This window comes from Centruroides vittatus, unplaced genomic scaffold (assembly GCF_030686945.1).
Source record: "Centruroides vittatus isolate TY-2023 unplaced genomic scaffold, ASM3068694v2 scaffold_386, whole genome shotgun sequence".
Classification (NCBI taxonomy): domain Eukaryota; kingdom Metazoa; phylum Arthropoda; class Arachnida; order Scorpiones; family Buthidae; genus Centruroides; species Centruroides vittatus.
This window is the reverse complement of record NW_027122706.1, coordinates 5,061,696-5,084,786: the sequence shown is the minus strand read 5'-3', so window position 1 is coordinate 5,084,786 and position 23,091 is coordinate 5,061,696. Positions and strand designations below refer to the sequence as shown.

Below are 23,091 nucleotides of genomic sequence, written 5' to 3'. Positions count from 1 at the left end.
AAAAGCTGTATGTTTATGTGTGCAAGCATAAATATACATCATTAAATTTAAAACTTTTATAGTAATATTAACAAGAGTGAATAATTAGGTTGTTTCAAGATGGTTGATACTGAATTTTTAAAAGTATCTAATTATTATCATCTTGGCATTTTTTATATTTAATTGGTAACATATTATATATATCTTTCCTTGATGTACAGTTCTCTGCTTGGAGATTGAAAAAAATATTTTACTTAAATTCTAGCCAGCACACTGGAAAGATCAAAGATATTGGGAAACTATTATTAATGGTTTTTAATTTTCCTGTTATCGACAGAGAATTTACATACCATTTAGTATAGCCTATTCTCAAGAATCTGAAACCATTATAATAGTTTTGGTACCCTTGAGAATGGAACAGAATTTTGTGTGTTAAAGACACTGAAGAAATAAATTTGGCTATTTTCTTTGATAATATATTTTTCTTTTGTTTTATTAATTTATAATCTGAATTTTGTTTTATAACAGAAAAAAATTTACAAAATTTTGATAAATTAACTAATTTATTAAAGATTTTAAATGAAACTTAATGATGTATTTAGTGGACTCACAAATTCATAAAATGTCAAGATCTGATTCCAATGGCTACAGTACTTGAGTATTTTTTTCTCTTCATTAAAAAAGAGTGAAAATATGGGGAGGGAGAATATCCACTCAGGAAAATATAAAACTTGGGGAGTTGTGTGTGGAAGACATCTTTTTTTTTTGTTCTCTCCATTGTGTTTATACCCTACTCTTGCTGGAAGAGGAGAGAGATATAAGTAGGACATCAGGAAACAGATGGCCGCACATCTATCGGAATAAAGAACAGTGGAGAGTGATCAAGGACCACAAGAAAGCTACCTCAAAGAAATCCATCCCCATCAGATCATGTATGTTTGAACATTGAGTGAGCACGTGCACAAGACATAGATGCTGGAAGAAAGCTTCATTTGAGAACATTAGTTTCTTCCTTCCTTTCTTATATGTTCAAGGAGATAAATCGTAAGTGTTTTGTTACGCAGTTCTCGTTTGTTATATGCCGAGCAGCCCTCGAGAGGATGGGAGTAAAGGGAATGTGAGTCGCATAATAGATTGTATTATAGTTATGTACATTAAATTGTCAAAGGAAGTGTGAATCGCACAACAGAGTGTATCGTGGGTCTGTATTGTAAACTGTCAAAGGTAAACAATTAAAATCTTAACTTGTTGTTAAGCTGACTCGTTTGTTGTTTCTGTTAGTTCCGCAGATCAACTTTCTACAAGACAATTACATTTGTCCATTAGTCATGCAGTGTTTACCGAAAGAATTTTACATCAAATACTGGAAAAATCTAGAACAGGAAACAGAAAATGACATTCATAAATTGTTAAAATTTTTTGGAAAGGAAAGTGAGTAGTAGTGTCCTTTGTTCAATATTAAACTTAGAGTAGCATCTAAATTTAATATTGAACAAAGGACTGTAAAACAAGTAGCCTATAAATGAGATAAGTGCAGAAACTGAAATTTAAACTATAGTACCATTTAAGGTAATGAATGCAATATTAAAACAAACATTTTATTTATTAAAAGTAAAACATCTTATATGACTGGATGATTAAATTAATTCTGACTGTTGTGCTAATGTTCTGTTGGAACAATAAGGCTTATAATCACTATTATCTGTTTTGTCAGTTGACTGTTAATAACAATCTAAGTAAAATTAAATTTATCAGAAGTAACAATGATAATTAAAAGAAATTTCTGATTACAATAAGTGAAATTTTTCTAATGTTATTTAATTTATTTTTTTGAATATGTTGATTCTGACAATATTAGACAACTGATAACAATATTAGCAGTTACAATAAGTAGCACTATGGTTTTGATATATTTTCCCAAAGAATGAATTTTATTTTCAACTAATTCTTCTTCAATATAAGTAATACTTTTATTTCAGCAATTTTAATTTTATGTATTATTTTAATATCTATATAGTACAAAAAGTTTGTTAAGTAATAGTAGAAAACTGGTTAAAAGTATGATTTTTATTTTTATTTTAATCCATATAGCAGAGGTGGCAAACCTATGGCATGCATGTCCAAAGTGGCATGTAACATATCATACAATTTCAATTCATCATCTGTCTTTCTTAATCATTCTTTTGGGGTTTATCACCTGATCATCCTTTTTTCAACCAGCTTTCTTACATTCATTTTAATTAAAGCATATTCGTTTAATTTATTTAAATATTATTCAGTCTAAAACTTTGGCACACATAAAAATCTTTAAAGATGAGTATGCTTACTATATGGCATATGGGCTTAAAAAGATTTGTCACACCTGCCATACAGCATTCTTAAAATTTATGACTACAAACAATTACTAATGGAAATATTACGTTCAATAGTTTCAAAATGAAATGACATCAATATTAGTGGTGGTTTTAGAAATTTAATTTTAATTCACCTACAATAAATTTTTCATGTTCACAAAATTCAGTAAAATATACTAAAGTTTGATAGTCTATCTTATTGCATAAAATATAATTAAAGAGATTAGATACTTTAAAATTTTATAAGGATTCTTAAAGAAAAAGTATCAAAACATTTGTTTACTTTGTGAAATTCAAAGTAAATGATCAGAGTTTATAAAATGAAATGAATAACAAATTTGAATATTTAATCGAAAATACTGAGAAGACATTTAACTTGTAAAAAATTTGCCAATTTTTTATTTGACGATGATCTTGAATTTCAGCATATCACTAATAATAACTTTTTGTTTTTGTATCAAAACATTTTTTTACAATTTTCTGATTTTTTTAAATTTATAAAATACAACGAATTTCATCAATACTTTGAAAATAAAATGCTGACTTATAAATTTACATTAACAAATAAAAATAGTATTTTACACAATATTGTATATGTTCACTGCATTGAAAGAGATGATGTATTGTAATTAATATGGGTGCAGTTAGTGAAGGGAATATTGTATAAATTACTAAATTTAAATTAAAATGACAAATCAAATATTATAATATAAAACACATATATGAGTAAACTTTTAAATATTGATATTTTATGATAATTTAATTTTTTAATTCAATCATTTTCAAGTGCTTCACGTATAAACATACTTAGATTTTGAAATACTTAAACTAAAGTGATAAAAGGATAAAGTGAAATGATTTAAACAAAGTAACATTTTGCCATAACTAAATAACTCTGAAATTGAAAAATATCTGTATATAATATAAATATATATTAATTTTTAATTAATGTAATATTTTATAAAGTTTTGATATTTTGATAATTGGTCAAAATTACTTACTTAATATCAATAAAATAAAAAAAAACACATCAATTTTTCTTTATGATTCCATCCAACTCCATTATTATATCTAATTAAAATCATATAATGCTAATTTAAGAAGTTTTCACAATTCTTTAATGTCATATCTTCCTTTACTTTTGAAATTAATTTGATAATTATGATAAGAAATTAAACTTTTTCTATGGCCAACTGTACAAAGAGTTATATCCAGAAATTTGCAAAATTTAAATAGTGTTTCTTCCATTTCTTGTCCTATGGCACTAGTTGCTTCATCTAAAAAAGCAATTACTGGTTTATGATAAAAAAGACGTACAAATGACAGTCGCTGCATTTCACCTGGAGATAATATGTCACACCAATTCCAATCAACATATTCATCCAAACCTCCAGCTCTTTGTAAAATATGAATCAAATCTGCTATTTTCAGATATCTGTCAATTTATAAAAAGTTTATTACTATTCATAATTCACAATGTAATTTTCAATAAAATTATAAAAATATAAATAATTATTATGTAAAATTAATATTAAATAAAAATTAAATTTAATATAAAAAATTTATCAAAGTGTTATTCATTAATTCTTTAAACATAAGATCAAGCAAATTTGCCTTAATTCATTTGAGACAAGATTGGCAGAAGTTGTTGCTAATTTCCCTCATAGCCTGAGGGGTAAAAACAATTTTGTCTCCAGATACATAGAAAAAAGAAATTTTCAGAGCTTAAAGAGTTAATGTCACTGTGAATGCAGAAGTCTGTATGGAGATGCTGGAAATATTCCTTACCCTAACAATTGAAGACCAGTTTAGATATAAATACATCTTCTTTGAAGATGACAATGCATTGTGCCATGGAGCAACATCAGTAGCAGAATTCTTCATTTAAAGAAATTTGGAAAGGATGGACTGGTCACCAAACAGTCCAGATTTAAATTCAATCAAAAATATCTGGTGCTTATTGAAGCACTTTGTATATTCTCAGCAATCATCAAACAAGAAAGGGCTAAAGAATGTTATCAATCATGCCTGGAGTAACATCAGTGAAGAAACATGCATAATTTTTTATGGAATCGATGCCCACTGTAATTAAAGCTAAAGGAGGCCATACAAATTAAATACCAATTTTATGTTTGGGATTCCATATTTATTTCCACAGCCTTATATAATTTCAAACATTTTTTCCAATATGAATTTGTTATGCAATAGAACTTATATAAAATTGCAATATGACAAAAGAATTATTAACACTAGAAAACAAAGTAATGATTCCAAACTTTTCTCCAAGTGTGGTATTTATTTCTAATTATAAAATTACCTTGAGATTTATCTGTAGATTTATTTACTAGCAGTAAAAATAGCCTGATGGATAACTCATTGAATCATTTGGCAATACAATAAATGAAGTTGTTGCTTAAATTAAAAATTGAAAAATTTTATTTAAACATATATTTTATTGGTTTATTACATTTTTTTTACTAGTTTTTAAAGCTTGAGAAAACAATCTTCCATTTATTTTATATAAGCCAGTATCTTTTTTACATAGTTTTTTACACAAACTTTTTGAGAATATATCTATCATGTAAAAACAGAATTGGGTATGTATATATGTATATTGTTAACAATTTCTTCTTTTTATTCTTAGAGTTATTCTATCATAAATTATACTTAAGTAAATTTTTAAATTAAAAATTTAATAACTATATGAAGTAAATTCAAAATAGACTATAGATAATTACATTATATATAGTCTATGAAATAAAACTAATATGATGTACTTTTATTAAATTCAAGAAACAATATAAAATATACAGAAGTATACTAAGATATGCAAATAGGTAAAAATCTAAATCTTATATTTTATTTTAAAATAATTTTTAAAATAAAAAAATTAATTTTTATGATATACCTAATAATTGTTTCATCATTGCTGGTGGTAATTAGTGAGCAATCAAGTGGATAAACAATTTGCTGACGTAAACAACCATCTGTAAGCAATGGCTTTTGCGGAAGATAAAAAATATCAGTTGAAGAAGTAAGAACATCCCATCTTATTTGACCTTCAGAAATAGGCCATAATCCTTTTATTATGCGCAACAAAGAGGTCTTTCCACAGCCACTATCTCCAGTAATTAAAGTATTCTTAGCTTTTTCAAATGAATATGATAACTGAGAAATTAGTAAATCATTCTCTCCAGGAGTACTATAAGTAACATTATCTATTTCCATTATGGTTTTCTCACCTAGAATGAAATTTAAAATATCAAAGGTTTTATAAATCTTTTTAAATAAATAAATATTATGTTTATACAATAAATTACAAAATAATAATACATAAAGAAAGCATATTTTATTTGGTATGATGTATATTATATTATTTGGTCATTGTGAAACCAGCATGGTTTCACAATGACCAAATAATATAATATACATCATCAAAGATTACTATTTAAAAACTTTCTTTAAGATATGTTCCATATGTGGAAGTTATTAAATTCAATAGCAAGAATTAAATTCAAATGTTCTTTATTTTTTCATCAAAGAACATCAACAAGTTCTTTTTCTAAACTTATACAATCATTTGTATAAATCCTAGTAAAAATATTTTGTTATTTTTAAATGATATCAAGTGATATCATGTCTGAAGTGATTTTTGGACAATTTGAAATGCTCAAATGACAAGGCATGATATCATTTGATATCAACTAATGGAATAATTATAAATGATGTCATATTATGTCATTTGAAACTGTTGGAATATCACTTCAGTAATGGTTTCTGATTGATTTCAAATGATACCAATGCATTGTTTTTACTGAAGTCAGAAACGGGGCTGTCTTTTAATTAAGTGTGCAATTTAAACGAGAGAGAGTGGTGTTGTGAGGTTCTGACATAAATCATTTTGATCAATAAATAATTATTGTAAAATAGCTTACAGAAATTTTCGACAAGAGAAAAAACAAAACTTTTAGAAACATGAGCAAAAGTTTTAAAGTTCATTTAAATATCCCGTCAGCCAGATTGAGATGCGGTATCAGGTTTACATCGAGATTTGATCTTTCACTGCACCCCAATTGGATCTCATTTTACTTTGAGACAAAGAAGGGACTAATTAGAACAAAACAGAAGGGTTCAGGACCAATTAAATTGTTCAATCCATGGCTAAAGTTTATATAAACCTGCATTTCAAGGTCATGGTACACTGCTCCAACCATTCTTCTTAAACCGTATTTCTCTGATGGTTCTTCTAAAACTGCACTTCTCCAACTTTTCATCTCAAACTGCTCTTCTTTCCAAACTTTTTTTCTGAGTCCATTGACTCAGAAAAAAAATAGAGAAATGACATACAACAAAGTGTTCGATATTTTGAGAACTAAGTGACCTCTTTCATCCACCTCATCAACCATATCATCCCAGGCTTAGTACTGGCCAAACCTTGCACTGAACTTATAAATTATTGATCTCAAGAAAAAAATTGTCTTCTTGGGATGATTGGCAGGAGTTGGAGAATTAACTTAACTATGTAAGCAACAATCTTTCTGTGACAATAAATGGGAAAATTTGTAAAGGTGTTTTGAGTCTAAATCCATTGGCACCCACAAATAATTTATACTCACAGACCCTTCCTGGATTCAGTTACCTGACAAATTAGGTATTGGGCAGTGACAACATATTCCTTAGATCCTTACAGTGTCATTAAAGGTATATCATTGTAGAAAATGAGGAGGGAGAATATTGACGGATTGTTGTGATATTAATGACACAAATTTGTTTTTATAAGCTTATTTTAAAAGTCTTGTGAATTAGAAAATATTTGTAGCACTTGTTTAGCATTTCTTCAATGTTGGGGTATTAATGAAGTATTGTACAGGTAATTAAAGTGGAGAGGTTTAGTCAAAAGTACATCACTGTACTCAACAGGGAGGGAGGTTGTCAAAGGTAGCTCAAAAGCTGTACACGTAATTAATGAATGACCCAATCTTTAACAATAAAATGCTTTGAAAATATCTTGAAGGGATATTTTCAAAGCATTTTATTGTTAAAGATTGCAGAAGCTTTTGAAAATATCTTCAAAAGATATTTTCAAAAGCTTCTGAACATGATGTCAAACTAAACACCAACCAAATGCCGAAATTCTATCGGGCTAGTATAAGGCTAATTACTAAATAAATTACATAAGCAGTTTGACTCTTGATTTAGTAATTAGCCTTATACTAGTCTGATAGAATTTCGGCATTTGGTTGGTGTTTAGCTTTAGTATATCGGGTTTAGTGATGATGTTTAATATGATGTCAAACATTCAAAAACATACAAAACATTTTAACAGATGAGAACAAGTGATTTCTTATGTTGTCAAGTGTTTTAATGTCATATCATATCATATATATATAAAGTGACTAGACATTCCATATTGTAAGGGACCATTCCATATTTTGATGTCCTGACAGTTTTTTTGAGATGCCAAAATGTCCTGTATTTCAAAAAATCCTAAAAAATTTTCTCTTTATAATACCACCTATTTTTAAAAGTATTCATAATTCCTTGTAGACTGCATAACTTATCAAAACAACATACTCAGAACACCTTATAGATTTGCAGCTGTGTTTATTAGGTACTAACGAACGTTTTCGGTCGTATTTAACGACCTTCTTCAGGAAATATCAAAAAATCGAACACAAAGACAATTTGCAGTAACGAACAAGTGTTTGGAACATTTTTAAAAACTTTCCAAACGCTTGTTCGTTACTGCAAATTGTCTTTGTGTTCGATTTTTTGATATTTCCTGAAGAAGGTCGTTAAATACGACCGAAAACGTTCGTTAGTACCTAATAAACACGGCTGCAAATCTATAAGGTGTTCTGAGTATGTTGTTTTGAAAAGTATTCATATCTACAGGTAAGCAATTGCTACTGTTTATTAATCGGTATTGTTGTAGATGTAGAGGCATATAAAATTTTTGACATCCTGATCATTCTAGTTTGTAGTGTGCACTTTGTTATGTAATCAAGCAAACAGTTGTCATTTGTTGACAAATAAAAATAATAATAATTAATAAAAATAAAATTATATGGTTTTGAAATGTGCTCTTTACCATTACATTGTGGCCTTCAAGGCAGTCTTAACAACAATATATGCTCATTGTGCTTTGTCCTACACAATTATTCACAAGAATAAAAATATAAATCTTGATAAAATTAAATACTGCAGAGCATCGATTATCAGAATGCCGATCAACCAAAACGTCAATTAACCTAAAGCTTTCCAGTTGGTAAATTTAAATATCTGCTAGTGCTGTGGTGCTGCAACCTTTGGCTATGTCTTGGGCTACTCCAATATTATTTTTGTTGGTGTGTGTGATTTAGCTGGCAGCACTGGTGTGATCATGAGAGGGAACTTAAGGACGTGCCAGGATTTGAACAAATTTCAACATGGGATAGGTTAATATATTTTTTCGTACATAATCGATTATCCGAAAAATCAATTTTCTGAACAACCCCAGTCCCCAATTGATTCAGATAATCGATGCTCTACTGTATATATTTATTGATACTATTTAATGCTTAAATACTAACAAAATTAGTGTTCAAGCATTAAAAACATGCTGCTGTAATGTACATACAAGTGGTATCGTACTGTCCGCGAACGAAAGTACAGTCCCTTTATTACACTTTGTACAAAGAGGTTCAATCAGGTATCCCAACTATTTACATGAAGGTTTTAGACCCAGCGTGGCTTTCACAAAGAATTCCTTGTGCCAAATAAAGCACGAGGTGACCGTCTCCCAATCGTGTGACAATAAAATTTTGGATAACGCGGAACTAACCTAACTTAATTCTAACTTAAAGCTAACTTAATACTAAAGGAAATAATAAGGGAGATAGGAAAGTGAGAAGAAATAAGAATCGAAAGGTTGCTTCACCCGGTACTTTCTATTTCAGGCCGATACGCACTTGGGAGGGCCTCGGTTCTGTTATCCTGACTTCCGTTTTTTCAAAATTTTCTCCTCTATATCGTTATTCGAAATTCTTTCCTTACGATAAGTTCTCTGACTTGGTCCCTGCTTGGACAGCCTCGGGCTTCTCTCTCCATCAACTTCCTTTCGAGCTCCTTCTTACCCGTCCGATCTCCTTTGTGTCTCGTCCAAAAGTGACCTCTTCTTGGGTGCTATTTACCCGGCTGCACACTCTACTCTTCTTTGTTCCGATTCTTAGAACCACTAATCCCACCCCAAGGCAATAACGGTCTTTGAAAGTTTAGGAAAAGAGAAGACAAAGAAACAAAGGAAAGACTAAGACTAACTAAAATTACTAAATACAAGTATATTAATATGGCCGACGGCCACACTGTACAGCAAAGATTAATCAACACAAGCATTTGAACAATATAACACAAACTTTGAAAAAAATTTCAACATAAATTATAATCAATTGGTAAACCATATAGACTGAGATGCCACAATATAAAATTATTATGAATTATTTATTATTAATCAAGTGCTCAACACAAACATTTGCAAAATTTCTTTGCTGAGAACTGCTTCATAATTGGCTTGAAGTCAATGGTCTTCAGGACGTCATTTTCCATACACAAGAGTAAAAGCCAGTTCAAATGCTGCTGTCTAGGGTTTCTCATTTCCTGGTCTTTTGCTTGTCCCGGGATTCCGAGATAAAAGTGAACTGTTTCTCAGGATTCTGGGAAGTCCCAGGATAGAATTAATTATTTTTAAGATAAACAAAATATCTTGAAATCAAATGATATAATTATTTTTCATTTGCAAAATTACATTCTGCAACCTCCAAAATCATATTAATAATGCTGTGTAAGATATATATTAAAAATTACCTTTGAATTACATAGAAATTTTCACAAATAGAAAAAATTTATTAAAGTTTGCTGGAAACTGTATACAATAACAACAACAAAATGCTTTGAATTGAGTTGAAAATTAAAAAAAAAATCAAACTTAGATCAAATTTCTATCTTAAAAGGTAATTTTGATTTTTTAAATTAAACATAATACAAAATATTATTGTAAACTTTTATAATAAGATTTTAAAAAGCAAAGTTGGTCAATACTCCAATCACTCAATCTGGTTTTTTTTAACTAATGAAAAGTCCTGCTACCAAGAATGCCTTTTCCAATTCAATTGATGTGAGTGGAATCGTCTTTAATGCATTTAAGAGAAGACAGATGGTGTGTTTTTTCACCTACAGCCTGGAAGATTTCTAGTTCATTTTCGAGATTGTGGTACTTCTTTTGCTCTCTAGTATTCTTGATTTGTCTGCCTCGGCTGCATTAATAGAAACATCAAGCTTATAGCCCAATAATTCAACAGTTCATTTGGCTTTAATAATCAAGTTTACAAAGAAAAACTTCATACTTGCAGACTTTGTACTCATTTGTATCCTTGCCCAATTTGCACAACCTGGCATTACGCAGTTATTGAAGCTACTGGCATGGTTAAAAATTAAGGCAACATAAGCACAATTATTCCAGATATTACAGGTTTTGGCAAGTAAAGAATTTTCAGAGTCCTGCCAAAATAAGCTACATATTGATTATTGACCATTATTAACGAACAAAAATCAAAAAAAACTAATGTAGGTTTAAAATTAATAAATACAAATGCATTCTGACAGTTTATAAGTTAATTATATTTTCTATTTGCAAAATTTCCTCAACCTTAACACAAAATAAGAAAAGAGTGAATTTTTAAGAAATTTGCAGGATTTATATTTCCCGGGTTAAAAAAGCAACCAGGATCCCATTTGAGAAACCTACTGCCGTCCCAGTTTTGAAAATGAATGACTTCTGCACAGTTGGTGACTATCATGTACATGAACACACTGAGTGCAATTTCAAAATTTGGAAACAGATTTCAAGTTGTTTGAAATTATTTTTCTGTACAATGGGAGAATCTCAGAATTTTCTTTAAATGGGTTAGCCTGTGCCCACTAAGCTCATGGGCATCTGGGTAAATGTCCAGTGTGCCTATGCATTATGATGGCCCTGGTGGCTTTTCTATTTTTATCTAATAAGGAGACCTTATGAGATGTCCTTCATGTATCTGAATAATATTTTGTCTGTGGATAAGTCTCAATATAAACCTTTATTAAGCAAAGGGAGAAAGTGCACTTCTCAAGCATTTTCAAGAAAATTGATATTAAGAAATCCTTAATAACTTATAAGCAAGTTTTACAAATTTCATTTATTAAATGTTTTGTGGCTTGGCATTATTGTTTCTCTTTCATGTTTGCGAGGTTGTGGGATTGAATCAGTGATGAAATTTTTTCCCCTCCAAGTAAGTATGAAATTTTTACATAAATTAAATACTTAAAAATCACATGGGCTTATACATTTTCTCTATTTATCTCGTAAAAATGTATATTTTTCTTTTTTAAACCTATAGCTTGAAAAAGGATAAATGTATTTTAAAAATTCAGAGATCTGAATGGCATAACTGGCAACATTGTTCATTTCTCATTGAACAAAAATGCAAAATATCATCACAAAAAGACTACATAAAAATTCATTCAGTTGTCCATCATCATCTGTCAGCCCCAATTTTTGCAAAAATGTTGTGCTACACATGGTTTGCATCAAAACTTATAAATGAAAAATAAATTTTTATGAATGTTAATGGAGTATGGTTTGGTGTTGAGGTTATAAAAGAACCTAATAAATGTAAAAAAAGCAGCATTTACTTGATGTGTGAGATGTCATATAACTTTTTGTTTCTCATGTTTTTATGACAAATATCAAATATCATTCTGTTTCATATTCTGGTACATCTGTTTCTAACAATTATTAAAATATTCTTTTTTTTACTTATGTTTTTCATGTTTATAATTTTTAGAATAAAGATCTTTAAATGTATTTGTAGAAAAAAACAGTCAAAAAAAAAACAAAAAAGAATTTTCAATGCAAGAGGTTTAAAAAAGGAAAATACGCATTTTTACTAATAGATAAATAGAGAAAATGTATATGCCCATGTGATTTTTAATTATTTAATTTATGTAAAACTTTCACACTTATTTGAAAGAGAAAAAAGTATTCTGTCAATACAATTCAATCCCACAATCTCATGAATGTGAAAGAGAAATGATAACATCAAGCCACAAAACATTTGATAAACAAAGCTTGTAAAACTTGCTTATAAATTATTGAGAATTTCTTAATGTTAATTTTCTTAAAAATGCTTAAGAAGTGCACTTTCTTCCTTTAGGGTTCATATCAAGACTTATCCACATACACATTATTATTCGAATCCATGATGGGCACCTCCTACGGTCTCCTTGTAAGACATATACAAGCAGGCTGGTACAAAGGATAAGTGCAGACTCAAAAATAGGAGGGAGAGGACATTACCTATTCATATTTGCTGTTTAAAAACTCTGGTCAGTTTTACATATCATATCCTGACAACTGATATCATGTCATCTCATTTGAAATCATGTGTTAATGGTATATGATTTCGAATAATATTTTTATTAGGGAAACAATAAAACATATTTATTTTACAATTATATATAGTTCTCAACATAGTCACAGACTATAATACTTCATAACAACTAAACAAACAATATAATTCCTATAGAGAAGAATAGAAACTAAACACTTGTTCTGAAATATAAACTACCCAAAAAGTGAATTCTCATAAAAAATGCAAACCTCTGAATCTTACAAATTAAATTCCAGCATAGTTTAATGCAGATAAAAAGGCAGTCTGATCTACATAGGAGATCTGCATTAAACTATGCTGCCATTTCATTTGTAAGGTTCAGAGGTTTGCATTTTTTATGACATACTTTATTCCAGTCTTGCAGTGTTTAAACTAAAGTAGATTCTACTGAACTTCTTAATTCAAATTTGTTTGTAAGAATATGTTCTAAAATAATTTCATGCTTTATGTATGTTCCAAAATGTAAAATTTTTTTTTTAAATTTTGATCATTTGATTCTTCAGAATCATAACATCTTCACCAAAAAGAATCAAACAGTGTTTCTTTTTTGCCTCTTCAGTTTAACAGTATTCCTGTACTATTTTACACATACAGCAATACACCTAACATGGACACCCAAAATAAATATACTAATTTTAAAATATTTAAAAAATAATAATAAATTACACTAAATGTGCAAAAATGCTTAAATTTGGTTGACAAGTAAAAGTTATATTCTCTCTTTCATGGGAGTGCACTTTGTTCATGATTACTTCTCTAATCTTGCCTTTCAGTACTTTCAGCAGTCTGTTATATCAGGGAGATGTCAATTTCTGTTCTCACAGACAGACATCCTCTCAGATGTCAGTGGCTGGGTTTACACATTATATGTTTACATCATTTAAGATCCTAGATAAAGCTTCTGAAGATAAACTCTTCAATTGAATATTCTTAGGTTTGGTGTTTATGGATTTCATATCTTCTTTTGAGTACAATTGGATCCTATCTCCTTTATCTAAGAACAGCTTTGAGTCCATACATTGAGCATGACAACTTTCAGACCAATATCTCTAATGACTTTTGCACTTCTCTTCTGCACCAAGATGTAGGTTATAAGTAGTATGCCTAATGTGAGCTCTGAATCACTGTTTATTGGAACCTTAACATTTCTTATATTCAAGATGTTAACTATCATTCTCAATCTCTGTCCAACATTCTTGATTAAGCTTGAAAACAAATCTTTTAAATTTAGTAGTTTTTGTGCAGTCTTCCTTAAGGACTATCATTTCTAATACAGTTTTTGTGATTTAGATTGAACATTATCAACTACCATAGACCTTCTCCATATCTGCCTAAGGATATGTCCTATGTGACGGCATCCAGCAACTGCAGGCATGAACACGCTACCAAGCAAAGAAGACAAACCAATACAACCAAATGTTCATGTCCAGAGTAACCACATTAAGCATGCAGCAACCATCAAATAATAGTAATGGTTGATGAGTCTGTTGAACAAGTCGAGACCAGTATGCCAACCGGGCGAACCTGATGAAAAGCTCAGCTCAACTCCTGCTTGATCAGCCAACAGATTTAAAACTTGTATATAAGGCAACATTGGAACGGAACTAGTAGGACTGTCTTGGAAGACTGTAGTTTGTGGCAATCAAACTGTATTGCTGTGTACCTAAGTAAATAGTATAAAATAAATAGTTGTAATTTGTGTTCAAGGTGTCTTAAGGTGTCTTTTAGACGGACCGGAAATCGGAGGTCACAATTGGAACTTTATTTGAACTTTACTTTCTTTTACTGATGATTTTTGATATTTGTGTTTGTTTATTTACTATATCCAGTTATATGAGTTGTTTATTGATGGATAGGTTAGCAGCTTTTTTGAGCTCTTATAAAAACAGCATTTGCATATTTGACTTTAGAAATTCATAGCAGATAGGAGTTATAGCATATCTCTTGAGCAGCCCACTCACTTGGGTTTCTGTCATCCGTTATTAAAAGTTTACTGAATGCATATTCACAAACAACTAAGATAATTGCAGATGGGTGGAACAAGAAACTAAAGGCAACATATTTGTAGTATCTGGGAAGTTAATAATAGCATTTTTTTATCCTATATGTTAAAGTTAAAACTACCCTTTTAATTCAAGAGACTTCTCATGATAATACAAAAGTTAAGAGAGGACAAAGTAAGTTAAAAAAAGGGTGCAATGCAGGCTTATATATGGAAAAGCTCTCCAGAGGAATCAATGACTTTTATTAAACAGGGTCTACATATAGAACATTAAAACAGTGTATTAAAGAACAATATGAATCTATCATTAAAGATACTACTCAAGCTGGAACTATATTAACACAATGGTATTTTATTGCAATGTGCAAGTTGATTGAGAGAGGCCTTTAATAGTGAAAGAATGATCAGATCTAAGTTCCATATAATTGATAGAACAATATTTTACACATTTTATCATGATCAATTAACATAATTAGCAGGACTTGCTAGCATAGAATTGTAGCTCTGCATTAATGTTCTGAATGAAGAGCTGAAGCTATTCTTTAAAAAAATAAAAGCATTGTTCTGAAGAAATACAATTTTGGTTTACTGAATTAAGCATTTTCTTTTGTTTTATGTATTTATTACAGTGCTAAGTAATCAGAATCACTTTAAAAAAGTATTCTGGTTTCTAAGAGAGAATTGGAATTAGGAGTCTGCTCCAATCCATTTTCAATAAAAAAAAGTAACTAATGCAGAAACCTATCTTTGTATGATCCATTTTTACTGACTATTAAATCTGTTCTGCTCTCTTTGTCTTCTCCCATTTTTTTCTTAGTGTGGGCCCACAGGTTTTGAGGGCATAAATTCGAGAGTTAAAAGGGGGTTCATGACCCACAAGTTCGATAGGAAATCGATCGGATGTTGATTACACATCCGATCCAATCAGAAAGAAAAAACAAAAGCCACGGTCATCACGAGTCAGCAAATTAGTCATCGAACATTGAATAATAGGCTGGCTCAGTGCCAACAATGATGGGATAAAAACACCGATCAACTCTGGAAAGGGGGCGATCATCCAGGAAGGTCTGAATCCAGTGTCTCCAGTCCCGGACATAAGACTGATTCCAGCTTCCATAGTCCAGGAGGTCATCGCATACAGTCATCGGACCACCTATCAAGGTATATCGACTTTGTAAACTCTCTCCCACTCGAGGTTAGGCACGTGACTAATTTATTGGTTAGAGCGCAATTAGCGATAGGGATATTTTATCCGCATTTTAGCAGTAATTATCTGTATACCTTTATTTTATGTGTATTTTATTGTATGTTCACTTTTGTTAGTTAATAAACCTTTATTGTTATTTGTCAAACCTGTCTCCTGTCAAAGTAAGGACACCTGTCGACTTACTGACGCACCTCCCCACTCACTTTTGCCCTCCTAGCCATCCAACGACAACAAGGTCGGGTTTTACCAACCCGTGCAGCGTAAGTGGTCAGCGAGGTTTTCCCCGACCCTCTGCTTATCTCACATTAGCTTTCCATGGACCAGATATTGAACTGTCTTCCTAATTCATTTAGTTCAGAAAGAAAATATTTTAGACCAGCATTTCTCAACCTGAGGGTCTCGGTGATATTAAAGGGGGTCACGAAACAATAATGAAATCATTTTATAAGAAAAAATCATTTATTATAAACTTTTTACTTACAATAAGTACACATGTAAAGAAAAGAAATTAATGTGATGGTTGCATTTGTTTTTTCATTTAAAATTTTCTCCATCTATGTGAGAAACACACAAAAGCAAATTGTTATTGAGTGATAAAAGATGATTCCTGTATTTAGTTTTTAGTGCTATATTTAAAAAAATTTACATTTATAATTACAGTCAAAATTCAATTAGTAATAGTAAGGCTTACTGTTATTATTCCTTTGGGTAGGGGGACACGAAATATTAATTTTATTTATATTTACTATTTGGGGGTCACAGAGCTAAAAATGTCGAAAATTGCTGTTTTAGACTAATCAGCAGTTTTTAAAGTCCACTAACATTTATTCTAAAATCCCAGTATATTTTAATATAGTTGGACTCTACATACATTTTTTAATAATAGTTAGGATTGACTATAGTATAATGGATACAAGAGACATTGAGCACATGTGGTGAAAGAATACTTTGACAGTTAACATGAAAGATAGCTAATGATCTAAATCCAAAGAAACATTTGTGGAATGCTCTAGGAAGATGAAAAATATTCCAGATAATCCTATACAGATTTTTTTGAAATATTGAAGAGACTATGATATCACTAATTGTATTGATAAATTAATCTATTCTCAGAATCACGCATGCTGATATTTTTATATTGCTTAAAAATAAATGTTATTCTTTGCACTCAATAAGACTCACAAGTTTAAATTATTCCACAGGCTCAAATAAACCCATATCCACATTTAAAAAAATAAACCCACAGAACTTGAATAAATCCACATTCAAATCACATTTTTTTAAGCTAAGGATTACTGTAAATAACTTATTCAAAATTGTAATTGCATAAATTATAATAATCACATTTCTTGTCCTCTATGTCAGAGGTGTCCAAACTATGGCCCACGGGCCAGACCCAACAGCAGGTGATTTTATCCGGCCCGCAAAGACTTTTGAAAAATACTGATTTTTTGCGCGAACCTGTTTGATTTTCAAAAATGTATATCGAAAATTGAAAAACAAAATGCAAAAATCATATTTGATAAAAAAAAACAGGATTTAAAATGCAAATGAATTTCCAAATTTAAAGCAATTTGCTCGTAATTTATTTTGTGGCCGTCGGCCATGATATTGTATATTTTGTATATTTTATATTGAATTAGTCTTAGATTTTCTTTGTTCCTTTGTCTAACTCTTTCTAGAACTTTCTTTGTCTAACTCTACCTAGAACTCTCTTTGTCTAACTCTTTGCCCTTGGGGGAGGATTATCTTTCCCTCAATAGGTAGAACAAAAGGTGAAGTAAGGCCCTGGGGCCGGTGAACAAAGGGGAGAGACAGTCTGGGTCGAGCTCTTGACGAGAGAAGGTAGCGCTCCAGATCGAGTGTCCGACGATTGGAGGCTACGAGGAGCCAAGGAATCGATAGGAAGGAATTCCTATAAGAGAACTTTGAAGGAAGTCTGGGTTGGAATCCCGAAGAGGTAGGAGCTGAAAAGGAGTGCTCCAGAAAGGGAGAAGGGTGATCTAAGAGGATAAAGTGCAGAGAGAGATCATCGAGGAAAGACGACTCAGTCTGAAAGAAAAAGATTATAGACGAAAGATCTATAAGGAAAAGGGCTACAAACGTAACAAAAGAGAGAGATCCGAAGTTGTTCCCCACCAAAAGACACATCGCAAAGAAACCCGGGTATTTCTACTACTTTTCTTATCTTTCCTTATTTCTTCTATTCTTCCAATTTCTTTTAGTTTTAAGTTAGTATAAGTTAGTGTAAGTGAATACGGTCCTCGTCAGATTGTCGCGTGTGTGCAAGATAACTGTTTTTAGAGGACAAACTTTTAATTCCTGTATATATAAAATTCTAGAAGTTGTAAAGTTGGGATCCTATGTAAAGAACCTGTTCAGAGAGAATAAAACTACTTTGTATTAAGTTTTTTTTGTACCATTTCGCTCGCGGGATCGTGTACCTCTTGTTACGAACACCACAATTTCTATGTTTGGGAATACCTATATGTGAGAAAAAACTTTTTCCAGGGTGAAGTATCTGAAATCAAAGTACAGGGCAAATTTATCGGATGATCATTTGCAATCATTGCTTATAATTGGTGTTTCCGATTTTAATTCCAACTTTAAAGAAATTCTTCAGCAAAAAACACAGTTCCATCATTCCCATTAAAAGTTGTATTAAATAATTTTCTAATTATATATAATTTAGCTACATTTGTTTAATATTGGTGTATCTGCAATTAACTGTAAAAAGTAAAATTCAATGCTACCTTAGTCATATTGAGATTTTTTAATTAACATATTCATGTGGCCTGCCGCAAATGTATTTAAACTTAATCTGGCCCTTGAGGCAAAAAGTTTGGACACCCCTGCTCTACGTTATTCTTTTAGAATTATTGTTTGGTTTTCATTATATAACTCCTGTAACACAACACATACAAAAAACACAAAAATATATACAAAAATTTTGAAAAAGTAAACTCACAGATTCAAATAACTCCACAGGGTTGAATAAACTCATACTCCAAACAGATTTAAAAAAATTGACCCATTGTGGGTCTATTTGAATACATATGGTATTCAGTGGTGCATCCAGAGGGGGAGCCAAGGAGCCTTGGTACCCCAAGAAGGGGAAAAACACTAGAAAATTTTCCAAAAATTCTTTTTTAATTAAAATTTATTTTTTTCTTATTTATATTGCGTCATATCTTTTATTTCTATACTAATTATGAATTATCAGTCACATAAGGTGAGGATTTTATTGAATTTGCATTAAAAATTTTTTAAACAGTTTAACTTGGCTCCCACAAAGATTAAATCCTGAGAGCACCACTCATCAGTGGTGCTCTCAGGATTTAATCAGTATTTATCACTCTTTCAATAATCATTTATATACTTTGCATATTTACTATATATAAGCAAAATATCCATTTATAAAAAGATATATAAAACAGAGCATAAAAAGATGACTAAATATCATATTATATTAAATTGTCATACTATATACAATTTTTAAAATTTTATTTAATTAATGTACACATTTTTGAAATATTTCAAAATGTAATTACACTATAGAAGTGGTTCTCAACCTTTCTGATGCCACAGAACACCATTCATATACTTTTTATTACCCAGCACATTAGCATTAATATATTCAAAAGTTAATAAGCAATTCCATGTTTACTATTCTCATGAAACAAGGTAATAAACTAATAAATTTTATTGTATTAAATAAAATAATAACATAAAATTGTCTATGAATGAAGTAATATGTTATAGTGAATTGGAATAATTTGCAATTTTTTATGGAATGTTGAGGGCAAGTTTGTGGAACATGAGTTAAGAACCACTGCTCTATAGTCTTGAACTATTCCAAAAATAATACAGTAATTGGGTAATTATACAAATATTGGCATACAAATATTTGTATAATTAAAATTTTAAAGTTTAAAAAATTAAGTTTGTCATTTCATTAATACCTGATTGGTGGTCTGTTTCAATCTGTGAAAATTGATTTTCCTTTACTGCTTCAAAAGTGTTGTTGATTTTTATCCATTCTAAAAATTCTGAAATTCGATGAGTAGTACCTGCAATGACTGTTACATCAGTAGATAAATTCACTAATTGTGTGAAACAATTAATTAAATACATTGTAACAAAAGTATTTTTACTAATCAAGGCACTCAAATCAGCAACAGATAGTGAATCATATTTTCCATTAAACAAAGGTACTGCAAGAAGAAGAAAACTAAAAATACTTCCTAAATACGCAAATAGTTTGACAGAAAGACTAAGGGGAAATTGACGAGCAAATAAATTTTGTTGCACCTTAACTAATTTAGCAAATTTTTCACTTAACTGTGTTAACTCATTAAATGATCCATCTTGAAATGCTATTGATTCTGCATTTGTACGAATATGCATATGTTTAAATCGAAAAAATCCTTCACACTGTTCTTGCATAAAAACATAATTAACAACTGGTGACATTAACAATTTATTAATAAGTGTACTTAAAAGAAAAAATCCAAACACACCAGTTGGTCCCCACCATCCAGTTGTAACAAACAATACATAACTGTAATAACAAATAGTGAAAGGTGATACAATCACAACTGCAATATTAGTACTTAATTTGTTACACATTTTATCAATATCTTGAGTTATTCTCTGATCAGGGTTGTCAATTGCTTTATCTAAGACATTTAGTTTATAGTAATTATTAGAATGCATATATTCCTTTTGTAAATGTTGTGTTAAGAGCTGCCTCCATATAACATATAACACAGAAATTAAGTAGTCTTTTGTGCTAATAATTAAAGAAACACATATTATGATTGCAAGAGATTTGATAGAATGAGTCCAAAAACCATTTAAATCCTTTTCTCCCAATACTTTATAATATTCACTGGTTATAATTCCAACATTATAAACAACATACTGTTCACCTAAAGCTACAACTATTAAAAACATAAAAATAATTAACGAGCAAGGATTTCCAAAATAAAATGGGATTAGTTTTGCAAATCGTTTGAAGAATAAAAAGTCAAAATTCCACAATGTTGTTTTCTCTTTCAATTCACACCACATATTGAATGAGATCTTTAAATTAATTTGGATTTTTTCCCCAACAGATCTAAAAAACTGCTCTTCTACTGTATCGATATATTTTAGATACTGTACAACGAACTCCTACGGCACCGCCCATGTCAGCTGATAAAATATCTGAATATCAAAATCCAAGATTCGTTTGCTGGATGCGAAATCAAAACGACTCCATTGTTAATCGATGATTAAAAATAACGAAACTTCTTACTTCCACGATCAAAAGTTATGTAAATACGAATAAAATAATTTTTCTATTTAGAAACATAAGTTGTTTCGATTCGATCAATCTAGTACTGTACTGTATTTCGCTATTAAAAACTCGTATGTAGTCTTCATACTCACTCAAATTTATACTTTAATGCATTATCATTAAAGTATTAAAGTACGAATATTTTAATTTATTTATTAAGTACTGTACATTCGGAAACGTCAGACCATTGTATTCCAACCCCCCCTTCCCCTGATAATAAGAAATTAATGATCCCCAATAAAATAATAACAAAATACTGTATAAAACACAATAAAAATTATCAACAAAGCAAAACAAAATTTACATTATGTATTATATAAAATAGCTAAATTTGTAACATTGCTAAACACTAATAGAATCGTCTGCAAAATTTTTTTCTTGTTAAAGTAGTTGCCAACTTGATAATTAAACTACAGTATTTATCGACATTTACAAGATACTTTTAGAAATGTGGAAAGATAAATTGTAAACTCTTGTAAAAATTAAATTATGTTTTGTCTTTAATGTGGTTATTGTTTATTGTTGTGCGTAAATTATCTTTTTATCTATTTACTCTTTTTGCCCTGCAGACACTAAAAGGACTTTCTTCAAGCCCATAATAGGTTAGTCCACCAGTAGCCGAGTGGACTCCGTTTCCGCTCGTAGTGGTGGAGACCAGACCCTAAACAGTGGAGTTCGATCGTGGGTTCAGGCCCCGCTCGGACGGGCTGGCAGCTAGGAGTTTTTCCGGGTTTCCTCCTTGCCGATGATGACTGAATAGGAGCCAGCTTCCCATCAAAGTCCTCCCGGAAGGCATTCTATCCCCCCTCTCGCGTACGGCCGTCTTCTATAAGGCCAGGGGACGTATTCTGGTCACCGTCTCTGGTCTCTCACAAGCCGGTCGCTGATTGGCTAATCATTTGGATTAGCCAATCAGCGACCGGCTTACGAGAGACCAGAGACGGTGACCAGAATACGTCCACAGCTCTTCGGTCGCCTAGCGACTTGTCTCTCGGAGTAAAAGCGAATAGCAATAAACTCCATATGAACCGAAAGAAAGAAAGCCAATAATAGGTTCGGCTGAGTGGTGAAAAGACGGGGCCAGAAATATCCGAAATGGATCAACCATGAAAAATTCTTGGGATTTGTCGAGCTGTCCGACATCGTTTCTGAGTCTCCCAGAGCGACCGGATGGCCGAGCGGTCAAGGTGGCAGCCTACCGCTCTGGGGGACCCGGGATCGAATCCGAACGGGTCGAATAATCCCCAGAAATTTTTCGGGGGTGGTCCGTTCGGATATGTCGGGCCCCGTCCCTCACCACCCGGTCGCCCCATTGTGCGCCTGGCCGAACCCATAATGGGCTTACTAAAAGAGGCCCTCTTAGTGCCCACAGGGCGAAAAGAGTTAAAAAAAAAAAAAAAAAAAAAAAAGGATATGTCAGCCTCATCCCTCACCATCCAGCCGGGGCGGCTGGATGGTGACTTGTGGTCCATGGCGGCTGGATTGTGGTCCTGGACGAATCCATAATGGGCTTGCTAAAAGAAGCCGTCCGTCTTAGGCTCACAGAGCGGAAAAAGTTTTTTTAAAAAAAGACTCACATGAAAACTAAGACAAGCAGTGACTGAATTCAACCAAATATTTTGGATATATTGCGTTCAAATCAGTGACAGAAGTCAAATTAACAACTTCGATCACTTGTGGTCATCACAACGCATACAACACTGATCACTTTTTAATTATTAATAGTCGTTGACCGTTCTCTCTTC

At 31.1% G+C, this 23,091-nt stretch overlaps 1 protein-coding gene across 1 annotated transcript; it reads right to left on the bottom strand.

The window, feature by feature from the left end:
- Positions 1 to 2,783: 2,783 nt before the first annotated feature.
- Positions 2,784 to 21,396, bottom strand: LOC136988747 (lysosomal cobalamin transporter ABCD4-like). The gene is made up of 3 exons (XM_067286710.1): positions 19,968 to 21,396; positions 5,242 to 5,575; positions 2,784 to 3,768 (listed from the first exon to the last, which is right to left on the bottom strand). Exons 1-3 carry the CDS (start codon positions 21,076 to 21,078, stop codon positions 3,441 to 3,443), a joined length of 1,773 nt encoding a protein of 590 aa, XP_067142811.1. The 5' UTR covers positions 21,079 to 21,396; the 3' UTR covers positions 2,784 to 3,440.
- Between the last annotated feature and the right edge of the window lie 1,695 nt (positions 21,397 to 23,091).